General features: G+C 47.0%; 1 protein-coding gene across 1 annotated transcript; it reads right to left on the bottom strand.

Annotated features, from left to right (window-relative positions):
• Positions 1-12,926: 12,926 nt before the first annotated feature.
• On the bottom strand, positions 12,927-16,345 carry LOC147105568 (zona pellucida sperm-binding protein 4-like). The gene is made up of 9 exons (XM_086010880.1): positions 15,985-16,345; positions 15,267-15,445; positions 15,012-15,109; positions 14,803-14,936; positions 14,529-14,718; positions 14,145-14,292; positions 13,921-13,993; positions 13,187-13,297; positions 12,927-13,114 (listed from the first exon to the last, which is right to left on the bottom strand). The coding sequence occupies exons 1-9, from the start codon at positions 16,328-16,330 to the stop codon at positions 12,963-12,965; spliced, it is 1,431 nt and encodes a 476-aa protein (XP_085867006.1). The 5' UTR covers positions 16,331-16,345; the 3' UTR covers positions 12,927-12,962.
• Positions 16,346-19,145: the final 2,800 nt, after the last annotated feature.

Genomic DNA, 19,145 nt, shown 5'->3' with positions numbered 1-19,145 from the left:
ATTGACTTGATGCAACATCTAAGACAGATTAGCAGAGATTGACTGATAAGGTGTTTGTGGAGAGTAGAATATATGGATTACCGATTCACAAAAAGACAAAGGTGATGTCATTTGGGAGGCATCGGGAAGATACTGAGATTACAATTGGAGGGGGAGCAGTTGAACAGGTGGAAAAGGTTGTACACCTTGGTGGGTTAGTGTGCTCCTCTAATTCTGGTGCACCCTCGGAGGTCAAACTCCAAACCATCGTCAACTAAGGGAGTTAGGAGGTAAATTAAAAAATAGGACCTCAAAGGTAGTAATCTCAGGATTGTTACCAGTGCCACGTGCTGGTCAGAGTAGAAATAGAAGGATATTTCAGATGAATACGTGGCTAGAGGAATGGTGCAAGGGGGAGGCATTCCAATTCCTGGGACATTGGAACCGGTTCTGCGGGAGGTGGGACCAGAACAAAATGGACGGTTTGCACCTGGGCAGGACTGGGACCGATGTCCTAGGGGGAGTGTTTGCTAGTGCTGTGGGGGAGGGTTTACGCTAAAATGGCAGGGGGTTGGGAACCTGTGCAGGGAGACAGAAGAAAGGGATACAAGGATAGAAGCAAAAGACAGGAAGGAGAAAAGCAAAAGTGGCAGTCAAAATAATCAAGGGTTTAAATCTAACATGGCCAGAGTAAATAATAATTCTAAAATGTCTAAGAGTGTTAAAAAAACAAGCCTGAAGGCTTTGTGTCTTAATGCGAGGAGCATTCATAATAAGGTGGATGAATTAGTTGTGCAAATAGATGTAAACAGATATGTTATGATTGGGATTACAGAAACATGGCTCCAGGCTGACGAAGGCTGGGAACACAACATCCAGGAGTATTCAATATTCAGGAAAGATAGGCAAAAAGGAAAAGGAGGTGGGGTAGCATTTCTGGTTAAAGAGGAGATTAACACAATTGTAAGGAAGGATATTAGCTCTGATGATGTAGAATCTGTATGGGTAGAGCTGAGGAATACCAAGGGATAGAAAACGTTACTAGGAGATGTATACAGACCCCCAAACAGTAATGCGGAGGTTGGGGATGGCAACAAATGGGAAAATAGAGACGTGTGCAATAAGGGCACAGCAGTTATCATGGGTGACTATAATCTACATATAGATTGGGCTAACCAAATTAGTAACAATACTGTGGAGGAGGAATTCCTGGAGTGTATACGGGATGGTTTCCTGGACCAATATGTCGAGGAACCAATTAGAGATCAGGCCATCTTAGGCTGGGTATTAAGTAATGAGAAAGGATTTATTAGCAATCTTTTTGTGCGAGGCCCCTTAGGGCGGAGCGATCATAATATGATTGAATTCTTTATTAAGATGGAGAGTGAAGAATTTGACTCAGAGACTAGGGTCCTGAAATTAAATAAAGGAAACTACGATGGTATGAGGCGTGAGTTGGGTAGGATCGATTGGGGAATGTTACTCAAAGGGTTGACAGTGGATAGGCAATGGCAAACATTTAAAGATCACATGGATGAACTACAGAATTTGTTCATCCCTGTTTGGCATAAAAATAAAACAAAAAAGGTGACTCAACCGTGGCTAACAAGGGAAATTAGGGATAGCATAAGATCCAAGGAGAGGACATATAAATTGGCCAGAAAAAGCAGTAAACCTGAGGATTGGGAGCAGTTTAGGATTCAACAAAAGAGGACAAAGGGATTAATTAAGAGGGGGGAAATAGAGTATGAGAGTAAGCTTGCTTGGAACATAAAAGCTGACAGGAACAGCTTCTATAGATATGTGAAGAGAAAAAGATTGGTGAAGTCAAGCATAGGTCCCTTGCAGGCAGAATCAGGGGAATTTATAATGGGGAACAAAGAAATGGCAGACCAATTAAATACATACTTTGGTCTGTCTTCACAAAGGAGGACACAAATAAGCTCCCAGAGTTGTCGGGGAACATAGGGTCTAATGAGAGTGAGGAACTGAAAGAAATCAGTATTTGTAGGGAAATGGTGATAGGGAAATTGATGGGATTGGAGGCCGATAAATCCCCAGGGCCTGATAATCTACATCCTAGGGTACTTAAGGAAGTGGCCCTAGAAATAGTAGATGCATTGCTGGTCATCTTCCAATATTCAATAGACTCTGGCACAGTTCCCATGGATTGGAGGGTAGCTAATATTACCCCACGGTTCAAAAAGGTTGGTAGAGAGAAAACAGGGAATTATAGACCGGTAAGCCTGACATCGGAAGTGGGGAAAATGCTAGAGTCCATTATAAAAGATGTAATAGCAGAGCACGTGGAAAACAGTGACAGGATCGGACAAAGTCAACATGGATTTACAAAAGGTAAATCGTGCTTGCCTAATCTACTGGAATTTTTTGAGGATATTACTGGTAAAATAGATAAGGGAGAACCAGTGGATGTGGTGTATTTGGACTTTCAGAAGGCTTTTGATAAAGTCCCGCATAAGAGATTACCGTGTAAAGTTATGGCACAGGGGATTGGGGGCAAGCTACTGACTTGGATAGAGAACTGCGTTCCTTTAATTCTGACCATGGCACATCCCCGATTTTAATCCTTCCACCATTGCTGGCCGTGCTTTCAGCTGTCTGGGCCCTAAGCTCTGGAATTCCCTTCCTAAACCTCTCCGCCTCTCTACCTCGCCCCTCCTTTAAGACGCTCCTTAAATCTACCTCTTTCACCAAGCCTTTGGTCATCTGCCCCAATATGTGGCTGGGTGGCAAATCTTGTTTGCTAACACTCCTGTGAGGCGCTCTGGGACGATTTACTAAATTAAAGGTGCTATATAAATACAAGTTGTTGGCTTTGTTGTTGTGAAGAAGACAACAAAGAAGGATTGGACTTGGATCAGCAGCTTTTGGCAGACGTAGTGGGATACGGAAGGCTGAAGATATTTTGGTGAAACAAAGACGAGAGTTTATGAAGCAATATTATCCCCATATTATTGTTCAGATCAGAGAGCTGGAACATGAGAAAAGTTGATGAGCAAAAGACACCAGGAGCAGAGATGAATAGTTGGAGAGGAATAACGGGAGTTTCCGGGATGCAAAAATCAGAATGTTGCACACAGAGGCACCTGGAACAAGAAGCCGAGGAAGACCAAGGAAGACCAAGGAGGTGCTGGATAGACAATGTCAGGAGTGACTTATCACAGAAAGGGATACAGGTGAGTGGAGTGGTCAGTCTAATTTAGAACCCACAACATTGGTGTCAATAAATTCAGCCCCATTGTCGCTACTGAGCTGATGGACGAGGATTTAGTAATAATATTAAACTTGTACAGCAACAATGTTATAAACGCAGAGCAGGACTGAGCCCTTGGGCATGGTGGCAACTCCCAGTAACCTTTTATAAGGTTTAGATTCATTTGGTGCCCCGTAGTTTCTCAATTATATCCTGTGTGTGAGGAATAAACTGAACTTTTTCAGGTTGGCAGGCTGTAACTAGTGGGGTGCCGCAAGGATCAGCGTTGGGGCCTCAGCTATTTACAATCTATATTAACGACCTAGATGAAGGGACCGAGTGTAATATATCCAAGTTTGCTGATGATACCAAGCTATGTGGGACAGTAAGCTGTGAGGAGAACACAAAGAGTCTGCAAAGGGATATAGGTAGACTGAGTGAGTGGGTAGTAAGGCGACAGATGAAGTATAATGTAGGGAAATGTGAGGTTATTCACTTTGGTAGGAAGAATAGAGAAACTGAATATGTTTTTAAATGGTGAGAAACTTTCAAATGTTGGTGCTCAGAGAGATTTGAATATCCTCGTGCAAGAAACACAGAAAGCTGGCATGCAGGTACAGCAAGCAATAAGGAAGGCAAATGGCATGTTGGCCTTTATTTCAAGGGGATTGGAGTATAGGAGTAAGGAGGTATTGCTGCAATTGTACAGGGCATGGGTGAGACCACACCTGGAGTACTGTGCACAGGTTTGGTCTCCTTATCTAAGGAAGGATATACTTGCCTTGGAGGCAACAAAGTTTCACTAGATTGATTCCTGGGATGAGAGGGCTGTCCTATGAGGAGAGATTGTGTAGAATGGGCCGATACTCTCTGGAGTTTAGAAGAATGAGAGGTGATCTCATTGAAACATACAAGATTCTGACAGGGATGGACAGGGTAAATGCTGAGAGGTTGGTTCCCCTGGCTGGAGTGTCTAGAACTAGGGGGCATAGTCGCAGGATAAGAGGTAGGCCATTTTAAACTGAGATGAGGAGGAATTTCTTCACTCAGAGGGTTGTGAATCTTTGGAATTCTCTGCCCCAGAGGGCTGTACATGCTGAGTCTTTGAGTGTATTCAGATTTTGGACCCATGGGGAAGCAAGGGATATGGAGATCGGGCGGGAAAGTGGAGTTGAGGTCGATGATCAGCTGTGATCTTATTGAATGGCGGAGCAGGCTCGAGGGGCTGTGTGGCCTACTCCTGCTCTTATTTCTTATGTTCATATGAATGGGGCGGATGTCAGCTGCTGTTAGATCATTTGAGTTTTTACAAATCTATCTGGAACCATATGTCCTTCTTAGCGATCGGTACCTGTGGAGTGGCTCAGTGTAGTACGGCCCAGATAGTGCCTGCTCCAGCGTATCCTGCCCTTCTCTGGAGATTGCTGTGGTCTCAGCATTGATTGATGAAGCAGTTACATTTATTGTCCATCCCTCGTTGCCCTGAGACGGTGGTGGTGATGGGTCTTCTCCTTGATCCACTGCAGTCCTTGTGGTGATGGTGCTGCCGTATTGAAGCTCAGCAGATAATTCCAAGACTTTGACCCAGGGACAATGAAGGAACTGTTCTATATAGTTTAGGCGGGGTGGTGTGTGACATGGCGTGGAACACGGAGGTGATGGTGTTCCCACACCATTGCTGCTCTTGTCCTTTTCAATGATGGAGGTAGCAGTGGAGGGAGGTGCTGTTGAAGTAACATTGGCGAGTTGCTGCAGTGCATTGTATGGGCCATGGATACTGCAGCCACAGTGCATTGGTAATGGAGGGCTGAAGATTAAACCCAGATGGCTGTGAAGCAAACCGACCTGTGCTGGATGGTGTGGAACTGGATAATGGTTTTTAGCTGCAGCTTTATCAACCCAGGCGAGTGTTCCATCACACTCCTGCTGTGAGCGTTATACCTGGAGAGACTTTGATCGGTCAGTAGGTCAGCCAATCATCAGAGTAGCCAGCCTGGGCCCTGCAATCCAGAGTTACTATGATTGGCCCAGTAACAATACTGGAGAATTCCTGCTGGCTGGGGTCCTGCTGAGAGTGGTACTATTGAAGGACAGAGATAGTTTGCTGTGCTTTCTTACTCCAGGTGATCATTCGTTGCATTTAAGGGGCATACTGTTTACAACACAGCACCTTGACAAGCTATCCAGGCACTTGAAACAGCAATATGTAGGGGGAAGCAGACAACAAAGGGATTGGTAGCTTGATCAGAATATTAATCAAGGATAGACAGATCCTAATCAACTTTCACCCCCGTCCCCCACTACAGGCAGTGCCTGGGGGGGGAAGAACGATGGTTATTTGGTTTGCCAAACTGTCCCACATTAACTGGCTTAGATTAATTGAGTATTTCCACTGCCACCCCCTCATTACGATACACTGACTGACTGGATTTACTCTTGCACAAGAAACCACACAACTGAGGAATTGTTTATTAATTACATAAGCAGCACTTAATTAAATCCAGAGAGCAAAGCCATTCAACTACAGCACAGTAATTCAGCAGAATCCAGTTGGATTATCAATTTCCAGTTGGGATTAGTAATTTCATCTTAATAACTTGGGACAACTAGTTTACTATCAGACTCCTCAGATAGCTGACACGTTAACATCCTTTGACATTGGAGAGCTAGTCTATTGGATAGAATCGAGATTATAAAGCCACACTTGTGATCTCAGGTGAAGTGTGAGGATGGTGTAGCCTCGACAGGTCAGTGATGGACATTCAGCTGAAGGCTCGGTCTATTCTTCAATGCTCTGCTGCTGGGACCATTCACCAGCTACACCATTACCTGTACCTGGATAAGCTGTCTTCAATCTCACTTCACTTGCTCTTCAGGAAACTCACTGACTAACTGGTGTCATTATAAAGATTTAGTTAACGGAAGCTCTCAGCACAAGGGGCGATTTGCCTGGAAATAAACACCACCCTCTACCTACTCTAAAGGACCCCTACAGGTAACAGGTTCATGTCACTACAATACACCCATGCACCTGCTGTAAACATACTGTAGTGTGAAAACACCAACTCACGTTTGGAAAGGTCCTGCTCCATTTCACCAATAACCAATCGGAGCCACCTGCTTCAGGTGTCCCTCACTGAAGCAGTTATGTTGGTACTACAGAAGACCTCAAGCTAATGAAGAATTACAGTCCAGAATGCTCAGGTTATGTGTGCAGCCTTGGTGGCTTGAGCCGGCCACTACTGGCAAGGAATACTTTGCATCCACGGGCCTGCACTAAAATCATCATCTTAACTTCCCCGAATGTTGGCGGATTTAGTTCATTGCGATGACCCGTCCTGCAATTCTTGGGCATTTTCCTCACAGAAACTATGAGCAGAGATTAAGGCAGTGATCAAAACCATGGTCAAAATCAGTTGGGTGAGAAATGGAATCACCAGGGGAGCGCCTCAGTGCTTTAGGGCAAGAGTTACATAAGAATTAGGAGCAAGAGTCGTCCATGTGGCCCCTCGAGCCCACTCCGCCATTCGCCAAGATCATGGCTGCTCTGATCTTGGCCTCAACTCCATTTTCCTGCCTGTTCCCATAACCCTCGACTCCCTGTAGCTCAAATATCTATCTCCACCTTGAATATATTCACTGACTCAGCCTCCACAGCACTCTGGGATACAGAATTACAAAGATTCACAACTCAGGAAATTCCTCCTCATCAGACTTAATGGGCAACCCCTTATCCTAAAACTATGCCCCCTAGTTCTAAATGCCCCACGAGGGGAAACATCCTCTCAGCATCTACCCTGTCAAGCCCCCTCAGAATCTTATGTTTCAATAAGATGACATCTCATTCTTCTAAACGCCAATGAATACAGGCCCAACCTACTCAACCTTTCCTCATAAGGCAACCCTTTCATCTCAGGAATCAACCTGGTGAACCTTCTCTGAACAGCCTCCAATGCAAGCATGTCCCTCCTTAAATAAGCTGACCAAAACTGTATGCAGTGCCCTAGGTGTGGTCTCACCAGTGCCCTGTACAGTTGTGGCAAGACTTCCCTACTTGTATACTCCATCCCCTTCAAATAAAGGCCAACATTCCATTTGCCTTCCTATTTACTTGCTGTACCTGCTGGCTAACTTTCATGTACGAGGACTCCCAGATCCTTCTGTAATGCAGCATGATGCAGTCTATCTCCATTTAAATAATATTTTACTTTTCTATTCTTCCTACTAAAGTGGATATCCTCAGTTTCCCACATTATACTCCAGCTGCCAAATCTTTGCCCACTCACTTACCTATTAGTCATAGAGTTTTACAGCACAGAAAGAGGCCCTTCGGCCCATCGTGTCTGCGCCGCCCATCCACCCCTGTCCAGTCTAATCCCATTTTCCAGCATTTGGTCCATAGCCTTGTATGCAATGGCATTTCAAGTGCTCATCCAAATGCTTCTTGAATGTTGTGAGGGTTCCTGCCTCCACCACCCTTTCAGGCATTGAGTTCCACATTCCAACCACCCTCTGGGTGAAAAAGTTCCTCCTCAAATCCCCTCTAAATCTCCTGCCCCTTACCCTGAATCTATGCCCCCTTGTTATTGACCCCCCCACTAAGGGGAAAAGTTCCTCTTTATCTACCCTATCTATGCCCCTCATTATTTTGTACACCTCAATCAGGTCCCCCCTCAGCCTTCTCTGCTCCAAGGAAAACAACTCCAGCCTGTCCAGCCTCTCTTCATAGCTGAGGCGCTCCATCCCAGGTAACATCCTGGTGAATCTTCTCTGCACCCTCTCCAAAGCAATCACATCCTTCCTATAGTGAGGCGACCAGAACTGCACACAGTACTCCAGCTGTGGCCTCACCAGCGTTTTGTACAGCTCCATCATAACCTCCCTGCTCTTATATTCTATGCCTCGGCTAATGAAGGCAAGTATCCCATATGCCTTTTTAATCACCTTATCTACCTGCTCCGCTGCCTTCAGGGATCTATGTACATGTATATCCCTTTGCAGACTGTCATCCTCAACTTGCTTTCCCACCTATCTTTATAGCATTACAAAGTTGACTACAGTACTGTCCCTCATCCAAGTCATTAATATAGATTGTAAATAGTTGAGACCCCAGCACTGATGCTGTGGCACCCCACCAGTTACAGTTTGCCAATTGCCAAATGACCCATAGAAACACAGAAGATAGGAGCAGGAGTAGGCCATTCGGCCCCTCGAGCCTGCTCCACCACTCAATGCGATCATGGCTGATCATCCAAATTCAGTACCTGGTCCTTGCTTTCTCCCCATATCCCTTGATCCATAAGAAATATATTCAACTCCTTCTTGAATATATTTAGTGTATTGGCGTCTACTGCCTTGTGGTAGAGAATTCCACAGGTTCACCACTCTCTGGGTGAAGAAATTCCTCCTCATTTCCGTCCTAAATGGCCTACCCCTTATCCTTAGACTGTGACCCCTGGTTCTGGTCTCCCGGACCATCAGGAACATCCTGCCTGCATCTAGTCTGTCCAGTCCTGTCAGAATTTTATAAGTTTCAATGAGATCCCCTCTCATTCTTCTAAACTCCAGCGAGTACAAGCCCAATCTCTCCTCAGAAGTCATTCCTGCCATCCCAGGTATCAGCCTGGTGACTCTTTGCTGAACTCCTTGCATGGCAAGAACATCCTTCCTCAGATAAGGCAACCAAAGCTGCACACAATACTCAAGGTGTGGTCTCACCAAGGCCCTGTACAACTGCAGTAAGACGTCCTTGTTCCTGTACTCATACCCTCTTGCTACGAAGGCCAACATACCATTTGCCTTCTTAACCGCCTGCTGCACCTGCATGCTTACCTTCAGCGACTGGTGCACAAGGACACCCAGGTCTTGTTGCACTTCCCCATCTATTGCCATTCAGATTATAATCTGCCTTTGTTTTTGCCACCAAAGTGGATAACCTCACATTTTTCCACATTATATTGCATCTGCCATGCACTTGCCCAATCACCCAACCAGGTATTTCTCAGCATCCTCCTCACAGCACACACCCAGCTTTGTGGCATCTGCAAATTTGGAGATATTACATCTAGTTCCCTTGTCTAGATTAATATATATCTAGATCATTAATATATATTGTGAATAGCTGGGGTCCAAGGACCAATCCCTCCGGTACCCCACTAGTCACTGCCTGCCACTCAGAAAAAGAGCCGTTTATTCCAACTCTTTGCTTTCTGTCTGCCAACCAGTTTGCTATCCAAGTCAATACCTTGCCCCCAATCCCATGTGCCTTAACTGTATACACTAATCTTATGCAGGACCTTATTAAAAGCCTCCTGAAAGTCCATTTATCCCAACTCTTTTCTGTTAGCCAATCCTCTATCCATGCTAATATTACCATCAACACTGAGCTCTTATTTTGTGCAGTAACCTTTAACGTGGCACCTTAGCAAATGACTTCTGGAAATCCAAATCACCCTGCTCGTTACATACGCAAAGAATTCATATACATTTGTCAAACACTATTTCCCTTTCATAAAACAGAACATAATAGGAGCAGGAGCAAGCCATTTGGCCCTTTGAGCCTGCTTTGCCATTCAATAAGATCATGGCTGATCTTCTACCTCATCTCCACTATCCCCATATCCCTTGATTCCATTGATAGTCAAAAATCCATCGATCTCAGTCTTGAATACACTGACCGACAGCCTCCACAGCCCACTGGGGTGGAGAATGCCAAAGATTCACCACCCTCAGTGAAGACATTTCTCCTCCTCCGTCCTAAAATGGCCAACCCCTTATCTTTAGACTGTGACCCTGGTTTTGGACTCCCCAGCCAGAAGAAACATCCTCCTTGCATCTAGTCTGTCAATCCCCTCATTCTACTAAACTCTAGGGTATATATTCCCAGTCTACTCATGACAAACCCATATCCTAGGAACCCATCTGCTGAACGTTCATTGCACTCCCTCTATGGCAAGTACATCCTTCCTTAGGCAAGATGACCAAAGCTCTACACAATACTCCAGGTGTGGTCTCACCAGGGCCCTATTTAATTGCAGGAAGCCATCTTCACTCCTACTCAAATCCTCTTGTAATAAAGGCCAACATACCATTTGCTTTCCTAATTGCTTGCAGTTCCAGCACGTTAACTGATTTGTGTATAGGACACCCAGGTCCCTCTGAACAAACATATCCCCAATTGCTCCATTGGTTAACTTCACATTTCTCTACATTATATTCCATTTGCCATGCTCTCGCCCACTCACTAAGCCTGTCTAAATCCCCTTGAAGCCTCCTTGCATACTCCTCAAGTTCTCACCCAGCTTTAGATCAGCAAACCTGGATATATTATATTTGGTTCCTCATCCAAATCATTGATTAGATTGTGAATAGCTGAGGCCCAAGCACCGATCCTTGCGGTACCCCACTAGTTACAACCTGCCATCCCAAAAATGACCTGTTTATTGCTGTTGTTTTCTGTCCATTAACCAAGCCTCAATCCATGCTAGTATATTACCCCCAATCCCATGAGCTCTAATTTTGTTTAATAACCTACTGTGGCACCTTATCAAATGTCTGCTGAAAAGCCAAATACACCACATCCACTGGTTCCCCCTTAACTATTCTGCTAGTTACAACCTCAAAAATCTCCAACAGATTTGTCAAACATGATTTCCTTCAAATCTGTGTTGACTCTGCCCAATCCTGTTATTATTTTCCAAGTGCCATGTTGAGTTCAAAGAAGAGGGACCAAGGACCAAGGCAGCTGAATTACATTCTAACTTTGTATTTGACACCAACATTATTCTTGCTCAACCACATTTAGTGCACTCCTTCCATGTATTGAAGATGCAATACTTCACCTTTCCCTACATTGAACCCAATGTGCCACTGACCCATGATCCTGGACAATCCATGGCCCAGAACATCCTCTACCCACAGTCCCAGTTTGGGGGGCTTGGATTGAAATTTTTCAATCTGCATCATTGCTGTGGGTCTCGCAGAAGCCCCACAGTCCCCACTATGGATCTACCGGCACCTGTCAGTGGGTGAAACATGGGGCCTCTGCCCCATTACCACTAACCATGTGCCACAGTGGCTTTGGTTCTGTAACCATCATCTTTCCATAATTCAGGTCACAATTTGAAACGAGATCAATGAAAAGCAGAGCATTTCTTTCATCAATACTCCTGTCAGAGTTCTGTGCAGCAGCTCAAGCACCACCTGGCTTTGGGAAATCTCTGCTGACTGATCATTGTTAACTCCACATTCTCCAAAGTCAAACTCAAAGTATCCTGTATTGTCTAAACTAGTTCCTCAGCAACTGAAACTAGACAATTGATAGTGACCTACCTTATCCTATTTATTCCCTCAATCCCAGACTTCCTGTAGAGGTTGTCCCCACAATAAAGGCTCCTTCAGACACCAGTGATTCTGGGGAAAGCCTCTTGTGCAGGAGTTCCACTCCGCACTGTGGGCATCACACCCCACACTGAGTGGGGTGACTGGATTAGCGCTTCCTACAGTTCCAGATCAGTAAGGATAAGAAAGGCCATGACGTCTCCACCCTCAATTGATGTGCTGATACTCCCCCTACTGCTTTATTGAATTGACTGGAGTTTTGATCGATACTGGAACTGGATTCCAAACCGATGCTGGAAGGTTGTTCACAGCAGCTGTTGAAGACCAGGAGTGAGCTTTCCACTACTGGTCTAGCGAGGCCCAAAACAACCCAACTAGTGGTTTAATAAAAGCAGGAAATAGGCAGGTCAGGCAGCCTCTGTGGAGAGAAACAGAGCTAATGTTTCAGGTCGATGACCCTTCATGGGAATGGGTAAAAGTTAGTGATGTAACAAAGTTTAAGCAAGTACAGGGGCAGGGAAAGGTGTGTGATAGATTTCAAGACAGCCAGGCTGGTGCAATGGGCAGACAGATGAAATTTAACACAAACGTGCAAAGTGAAACATTTGGTGGGAAGAACGAGGACAGGCAACATAAACTAAAGGGTACAATCCTAAAGTGGCTGCATGAACAGAGAGACCTGGGAGTATGTGTGCACAAATCATTGAAGGCGGCAGGGCAGGTTGACAAAGCAATTAAAAAGCATATGGGATACTGGGCTTTACAAGCAGTGGCATGGAGTACAAAATCAAGGAAGTTATGATGATCCTTTATAAAACATCGGTTGGCCTCAACTGGAGTATTGTGTCAATTCTGGGTACCGCTCTTTGGGAATGATGTGACGGCCCTAGGAGGAGGGTGCATGGAAGAATGATTCCAGGGATGAGGATGTCAGTTACATGGATGGCGAGAGAAGCTGGGGTTCTTAGAGCAGAGAAGTTTCAGAGAGCAGAGAAGGTTGAGAGCAGATTGGAGAGGTTTTCAAAAGCATGAGGCGTCGAGACAGTAGATAGAGGGGAACTGTCGCCATTGGCAGAACGGGCCAGAGGACACAGATTGAACGTTAGTTGTAAAAGATCCAAAGGAGACATGAGGAAAATCCTTTTTTTTGTTTTTTTACTCGGAGTGGTTAATAACTGGAATGCACTGCCCGAAAGGTTGGTGGAGGCCGATTAAATCGTGGCTTTCAAAAAGGGAATTGGATAAGCAACAAATAAAAAAAAAATTGCAGGGCTACAGGGAAAGGGCCGAGGAGTGGGACTAGTTGAAGTGCTCTTGCAAACAGCAGGCACGGGCTCAATGGTGACAGCACAGAAGGAGGCCATTCTCTGATTCTATGAACACAAGATCAGGGTTCATGTATAACAGGGTTTTATTGTCCAACAGACATCTACAGTTCCATGGAGCTGCACTCGGAGCCCACCCTGCGGCGATGGTCCATTTTCCACATGGCAACAGTCCCGACCAACAGGGCCACGGAGAGCAGAGCTACCCCAACCGCTGCTCCAGGAAGAACACGGGAGGGGGAATCAGCAGCAGCATCTGTGGGGAGAAGGGAGGGTTAGATGGGCACCAGTTACTCCATCACTAAACAGTGGCAGGGGCCTCCTTTACCTTTCTCTTCCTGGTGGATCCCAGCAGCCAATCTCTCATCTTCCAGGAAAATGATGGCTCCATCAGCGGTCACCAAGGACCCAGCCCGGTCATCGGCGCTTCTTCGCCTCTCTGGGGGAGACAAGAGGCAAGAGTTCAAGGTGGGCAATTCAATGTGCAGCTGTCTGAAGCGCTGAATCAGGTGTACAATCCGATGGCCCAATGCAAAAACCCTCGGGCAGTGAGTACCGGAGAGATTGGACTGTAGTTAAACACTGTTCCCTCACTGTCAGGCTAAGATTCACTCCTGATTCTCAGAAGGACCCGCATCAACCCAGCAAAGTTTGCAGTCGTTGACGGGTCCGATGGCCAGGCTGGTCTCCTGGGGAAAGAGACCAGTTTTAAGCACTAGTTTGACGAGCGGTTACACTGGACATACACATATTGCCCAGGTCTCCCCGCCCCCAGATATCGGTTCAGTTCCACCCTGGAACTCCTGGCGACGGCAGGATGCTGGATCAATGTTCAAGGCCAGAGGTGGATTCCATTCAGAACCAGTGCAAGATGTGCTCAGAGCCCCTGAGCCAGATTGCTATTCTGCTGTAGACTAACTGGGATAGAGTTGAGCGGGCAGATTGAGGACACTGCTCCTGTGCCCACTGTTGGGCCCTTGCTGAGTGAGCCCAGTGTCCAGATGCCCCACACCCACCCTTCCCCATCAGGCTTCAGTTTCTAGTCCGATCCCAGCTACTTACTGGGGCTGCAGGGAGCCGTGCAGTTCTCTCGGGTGGAAGGGAAGCAAACCTCAGCACTGCAGTGGAAGTGAACCTGGAAAGAGACAGTGCGGTCTGGTCAGTGCCACAGCTCCCAGTCAGGAGATTCATGCTTCTACAGTCAAAGGGTCAACAGGGGCCTCCTCACTGTGAGCAAGACCCAGGGAACAAGTTCAACCAAGAGAGCAAGACTGAAGGAAACTCACCTCCCCGCTCAGAGCCCGGCCCGAAACTCGGTCCCAGAAAGCGAAAGTGCTGACTACAAACCGATTCTGGTGAGTTGGGAACGGCGAATGGGAAGCGGCGTCTACCGGGAGGAGGCGGGTTTTGTAATTGTCTCCAGTAAAGGGGCACCTGGAACAGAGAAAGAGCGGGTTATATGGAGAGGGCACCTGGAACTCCCAACTACAGAGTTACAGCGGCACATCAAAGCAAAGTCCCGAGATTAGACGAGATAAAGAAACCAGTCCATTCAAGTCATCAACCTGGAGCTCAGATTGGTTTGATTATTGGCCGTTCCTTCACCCAGTCCATGTCGCCCCCCTCCCCAATCACCAGCCTGCCCCAAGGTCCCTCACTCGCTGCCTTACCTGCCCACCAGGAGGTCCCATCGGAGCCCCGAATGCGGCTCGGGGGTGGGGGTCGCCCAGCAGTCATTGAGCACCAGCACAAGGGACGGATCGTTCCGGTTCAGGACTCGAACCTCCACAAACACGGGGTCCCGGAGCACACTCAGGATCGGGTAGTCACTGGCCACGTACCAGCTCCGGTAGCCACCATCTGGAAAGAGAAGACGATGAAGGACGGCCACTATTTGGAGAGAGAGCCTGAAGTTGGACACTAACCATCAGCAGCACTCGCTACCTCTCGCTATTCTCAGCTCCAGAACCAGGATCCCGGCCTCAGTGGCAGGCAGTGGCGGAGAAAGGCTGTAAACTCTGGGCTTCACCTGCAATTCAGACTCCTGGCTCCCCTTGTAACTGCACTGGACATGGAGCCTGCAAGAGAACGGACACGGCTGGAGAATTCAGCTCCTCACCTTCTCTACCCGCTCCATGTGCTCCCAGTCTCACCTGAAGGGGCTGTCCCGGGTCACCGATCCCAAAGCTCCATCCAAGATCTCAAACTGACCCAACACATCCGTTTCATAGACGGCGTTCACCCCGTCCAGCTACAAGAGACAGAAGACCATCATTACAGAGAAATTGAGCAAGTCTGCCATTGCCTTATCACATGTAGTGTCTTTAAGGGCCCCCATTGCCCTTTAGACCCCCTCTTTCCCACCCGACTGACAGCCATTGATGGGGCTCCCAGCCCACAATACCTACCCGCTGAGTAGTGCCACACTCAGTGACTGCGAACTGAAAGAGCACAGTGTCTGCAGAGGCCACGGTCGGACTGCACTCCGCTCCGTGTCCATCCTTCAGATGGACCGTTGTCAGGTCTACAGGAGGCAGCGTCAAATCCTTGGAGATGGCGATCAGGACCCGGCCATCCTTGGTGCACACTGCAAGAGAGAGAGTCAATGAAAGGCGGTTAGTTGCTGCACGGGGAATGGCAAGGGAACCGTTACCGGGAGGGGGAGAAACTCCGCCCAGCGCAGCACCAGCTTCTAGTTTCCTTCTCTCCCCGTCCACACCCCAATTCTCCATCTAATGGAGACGGGTCACCAACTCCATCCCTACTGGACTGGTTACACAAGACCGGCATCAAATCCACACCCTGTCCGGTCAGTGCCAGCCAGGGACTGATCTTCACTCTGCCCTCCTATCCTGGGGCGCAATTCAACCATCAGAAGTCCCAAGTCGCATAGAGAAGGAAGGAGAGATCCTGGGTCAGGATCTCAATGATCAGACTTTCAAACTGTAGAACTGAACACGGTTCCTAAACCCGCCAGCTCCCGGACTGGAGAGGTTGGAGACTCCAGCTGATGTTTCAGGACAGGAGGAGAGAGGATACTGTCCAGGGAATCCCCAGTGCAGTTGGATTGCGGCTGGTCCTGGGAAGCCCTGGCCCAGAATATAGGCGAGCCGAGAATACACCCACCTGGCAGATTGTGGAGTGAATAGAAACACGGCGGCACATCCCGGCTCCCGGCATCAAAGCAGCAGCCTCTCCGCACACACTCACTGCCTTCAATTCCCCCAAACCCGCAGTCTTGGCGGAATTTGGGAGACAGCCAACATTGATCGGCGGGGAGGAGGAGAGAGGGCGGCTGAGATGAACAGATTGTAACAAAGAACAAGCCCAGAACCCGCAGCCCCTCCATTCTAACAAGCAAGGCTCCCAGATAAGTGAGGCTGTAGACCCGACTCCCCCTTTTTATCCCCTGTTTAACCCGCAGTAAATGAATGGTCTCATTGGCCCACGGGCTCCCCATGTGAACCCGCATTCCCACGGGGCACACGGAGATATTGGGGCCTTGTGTTTTCTGCTCCTTGAGTAGAGGGAACTGTGTTTTTTAACAAAATATAGATGTGTCTTTATTTGAAGTTGTAAAGTATGATTAAATTTACATCGGTTGAATACAATGTCTGTTCTTTAAGAGGCGGTACATGTTTCTTTCCTTATATTCTGTTTCAGTTCATCAATAAAGAAAGGCTGAACTTGTCTCGTTCCCATAGACCCAGATTGTCCATGTTTATACGGAGTGTGAGAGGTTGCAGTCCCTCTTCCATTATTTGAAGGGGCTGATCCTCGATTTTTGGCTGCACTTCAGTCCCACTCTCCTGATCTACGGCCACCCAGTGCGGAGGGGAGCGGGCGGGTCAGGGACCTCCTCGTGGGACTGCTCCTGGGCCTGGCCAAAGTGGCCATTAACTGGTCCAGGCAGCAGGCGGTCCAGGGGGTCATTCGGCCCACCTCTCTTCCGCGGCCACGTTCACCCCTGGGTGGCCCTGGAGATGGAGCACGCGGTGTCTGCCGGCACGCTCGAGGCCTTCCGAGACCGGTGGGCACCGCAGGCACTGGAGTGCTGCATCACCATAAGGAACAGTACTTTAATTTAATTTGTTCAATTTCCTTTTAACCTTTTATAAAGTTACAGCGCATGGTCATAGAATCATCGAATCATAGAATGGTTACAGCAGGAAAGGAGGCCATTCGGCCCGTCGAGCCCGTGCCGGCTCTCTGCAAGAGCACTTCAGCCAGTCCCACTCCCCCGCCCTTTCCCCGTAGCCCTGCACATTTCTTCCCTTCAGATATTATCCAACTCCCTTTTCAAAGCTGTGATTGAATCTGCCTCCACCGCCCTTTCAGGGAGAACATTCCAAATCTTAACCGCTCGCTGCGTAAAGAAGTCTTTCTTACGTGGCCTTTGGTTCTTTTGCCAATCACCTTAAATCTCTGTCCTCCGGTTCTCCACCCTTCTGCCAATGGGAACAGTTTCTCTCTATCAACTCTGTCCACACCCCTCATGGATTTGTACACCTCTATCAAATCTCCTCTCAATTTTCTCTGCTCCAAGGAGAACAACGCCAGCTTCTTCAGTCTTTCAACATAACTGTACTCCAGACTGGGGAATGAGGTTGGTCAGGTGGAGCAAGTTTCAATAGGTGAACATTTAGGGAACAGTAATCATAGTATCAGAAGGTTTTGGTTAGCTATGAAAAAGGACAGGGAGCAATCTAGAGTAAAAATGTTTAACAGGGGGAAATGCAATTTCAGTGGGATGAGAACGGATCTGGCCCGGGTAAACTGGAATCAAAGATTGGCAGGCAAAACTGTAATAAACAATAGGCTGCCTTTAAAGAGGAAATAGTTCAGGTGCAGTTGAGGTACTTTCCAACGAGGGGGAAAGGCAGGACAACTAAAGTCAGGGCTCGCTGGATGATGAAAGAGATAGAGAATATGATGAAGCAGAAAAAGAGCGAATATGACAGATGTCAAGTTGCAAATGCATCTGAGAATCAGGCTCTATATAGAAAGTTCAGAGGAGAAGTGAAAAATCAAATAAGACGGGCAAAGAGAGGGTATAAGAATAGAATTGCAGCCAACATAAAAGGTAATCCAAAAGTCTTCTATAGGCATATAAATAGTAAAAGGGTAGTAAGAGGAGGGATGGGGATGATTAGGGACCAAAAAGGAGACCTATTCATGGAGGCAGAGGGTATGATTGAGGTACTAAATGAGTACTATGCATCAGTCTTCACCAAGGAAGAGGATGCTGCCATAGACATTGTAAAGGAGGAGGCAGTGGAGATACTTGATAGGATATAAATTGATAAAAAGTGGCATTAGAAAGGCTGGCTGTATTTAAAGTAGATAAATCACCAGGAGCGGATGGGATGCATCCTAGGATGCTGCAGGAATTTAGGGAAGAAATCGCGGTGATACTGGCCATAATCTTCCAATCCTCCTTAGATACGGGGGCGGTGCCAGAGGACTGGAGAACTGCAAATATTATTCCCTTGTTCAAAAAAGTGTGTAAAGATAAACCCAGCAACTACAGCCCATTCAGTTTGACCTCGTTAGTGGGGAAGCTTTTAGAAACAGTAATCAGGGACAAAATTAACAGTCGCTTGGAAAGTGTGGTTTAATTAAGGAAAGCCAGCATGGATTTGTTAAAGGCAAATCATGTTGAACTAACTTGTTTGAGTTTTTTGATGAGATAACGGGCAGGATTGATGAGGATAATGCAGTTGACGTAGTGAACATGGATTTCAAAAAGTCGTTCGAAAAAGTGCCACATAATATGTTTGCCAGCAAAGTTGAAGCCCATGGAATTAAAGGGACAGTGGACATGGATACGGAATTGGCTGAGTGACAGGGAACAGAGAGTAGTGGTGAACGGTTGTTTTTTGGACTGGAGGAAGGTATACAGTGGTGTTCCTAAGGGGTCGGTTCTAGGACCACTGCTTTTCTTGATACATATTAATGACTTGGACATGGGTGTACAGGGCACAATTTCAAAATTTGCAGATGAGACAAAACTTGGAAGTATAGTGAACAGTGAGGAGGAGAGTGGCAGAAGTCAGGAAGACAGACAGGCAGGTGAAATGGGCGGACACGTGACAGATGAAATTTAGCACGGAAAATTGTGAAGTGATAGATTTTGGTAGAAAGAATGAGGAGAGGACATATAAACTAAATGGTCCAATCCTGAAGGGGGTGCAGGAACAGAGAGACCTGGGGGTATGTGTGCACAAATCGTTGAAGGTGGAAGGACAGGTTGAGAAAGCAGTTAAAAAGGCTTACGGGATTCTGGG

This window comes from Somniosus microcephalus, chromosome 17 (genome assembly GCF_052327205.1).
Source record: "Somniosus microcephalus isolate GS21.2 chromosome 17, FLI_Smic_1.0, whole genome shotgun sequence".
In the NCBI taxonomy this organism is placed as follows: domain Eukaryota; kingdom Metazoa; phylum Chordata; class Chondrichthyes; order Squaliformes; family Somniosidae; genus Somniosus; species Somniosus microcephalus.
Note: the sequence above shows the minus strand (reverse complement) of the source record. Positions and strands in the feature narration are given on the sequence as shown.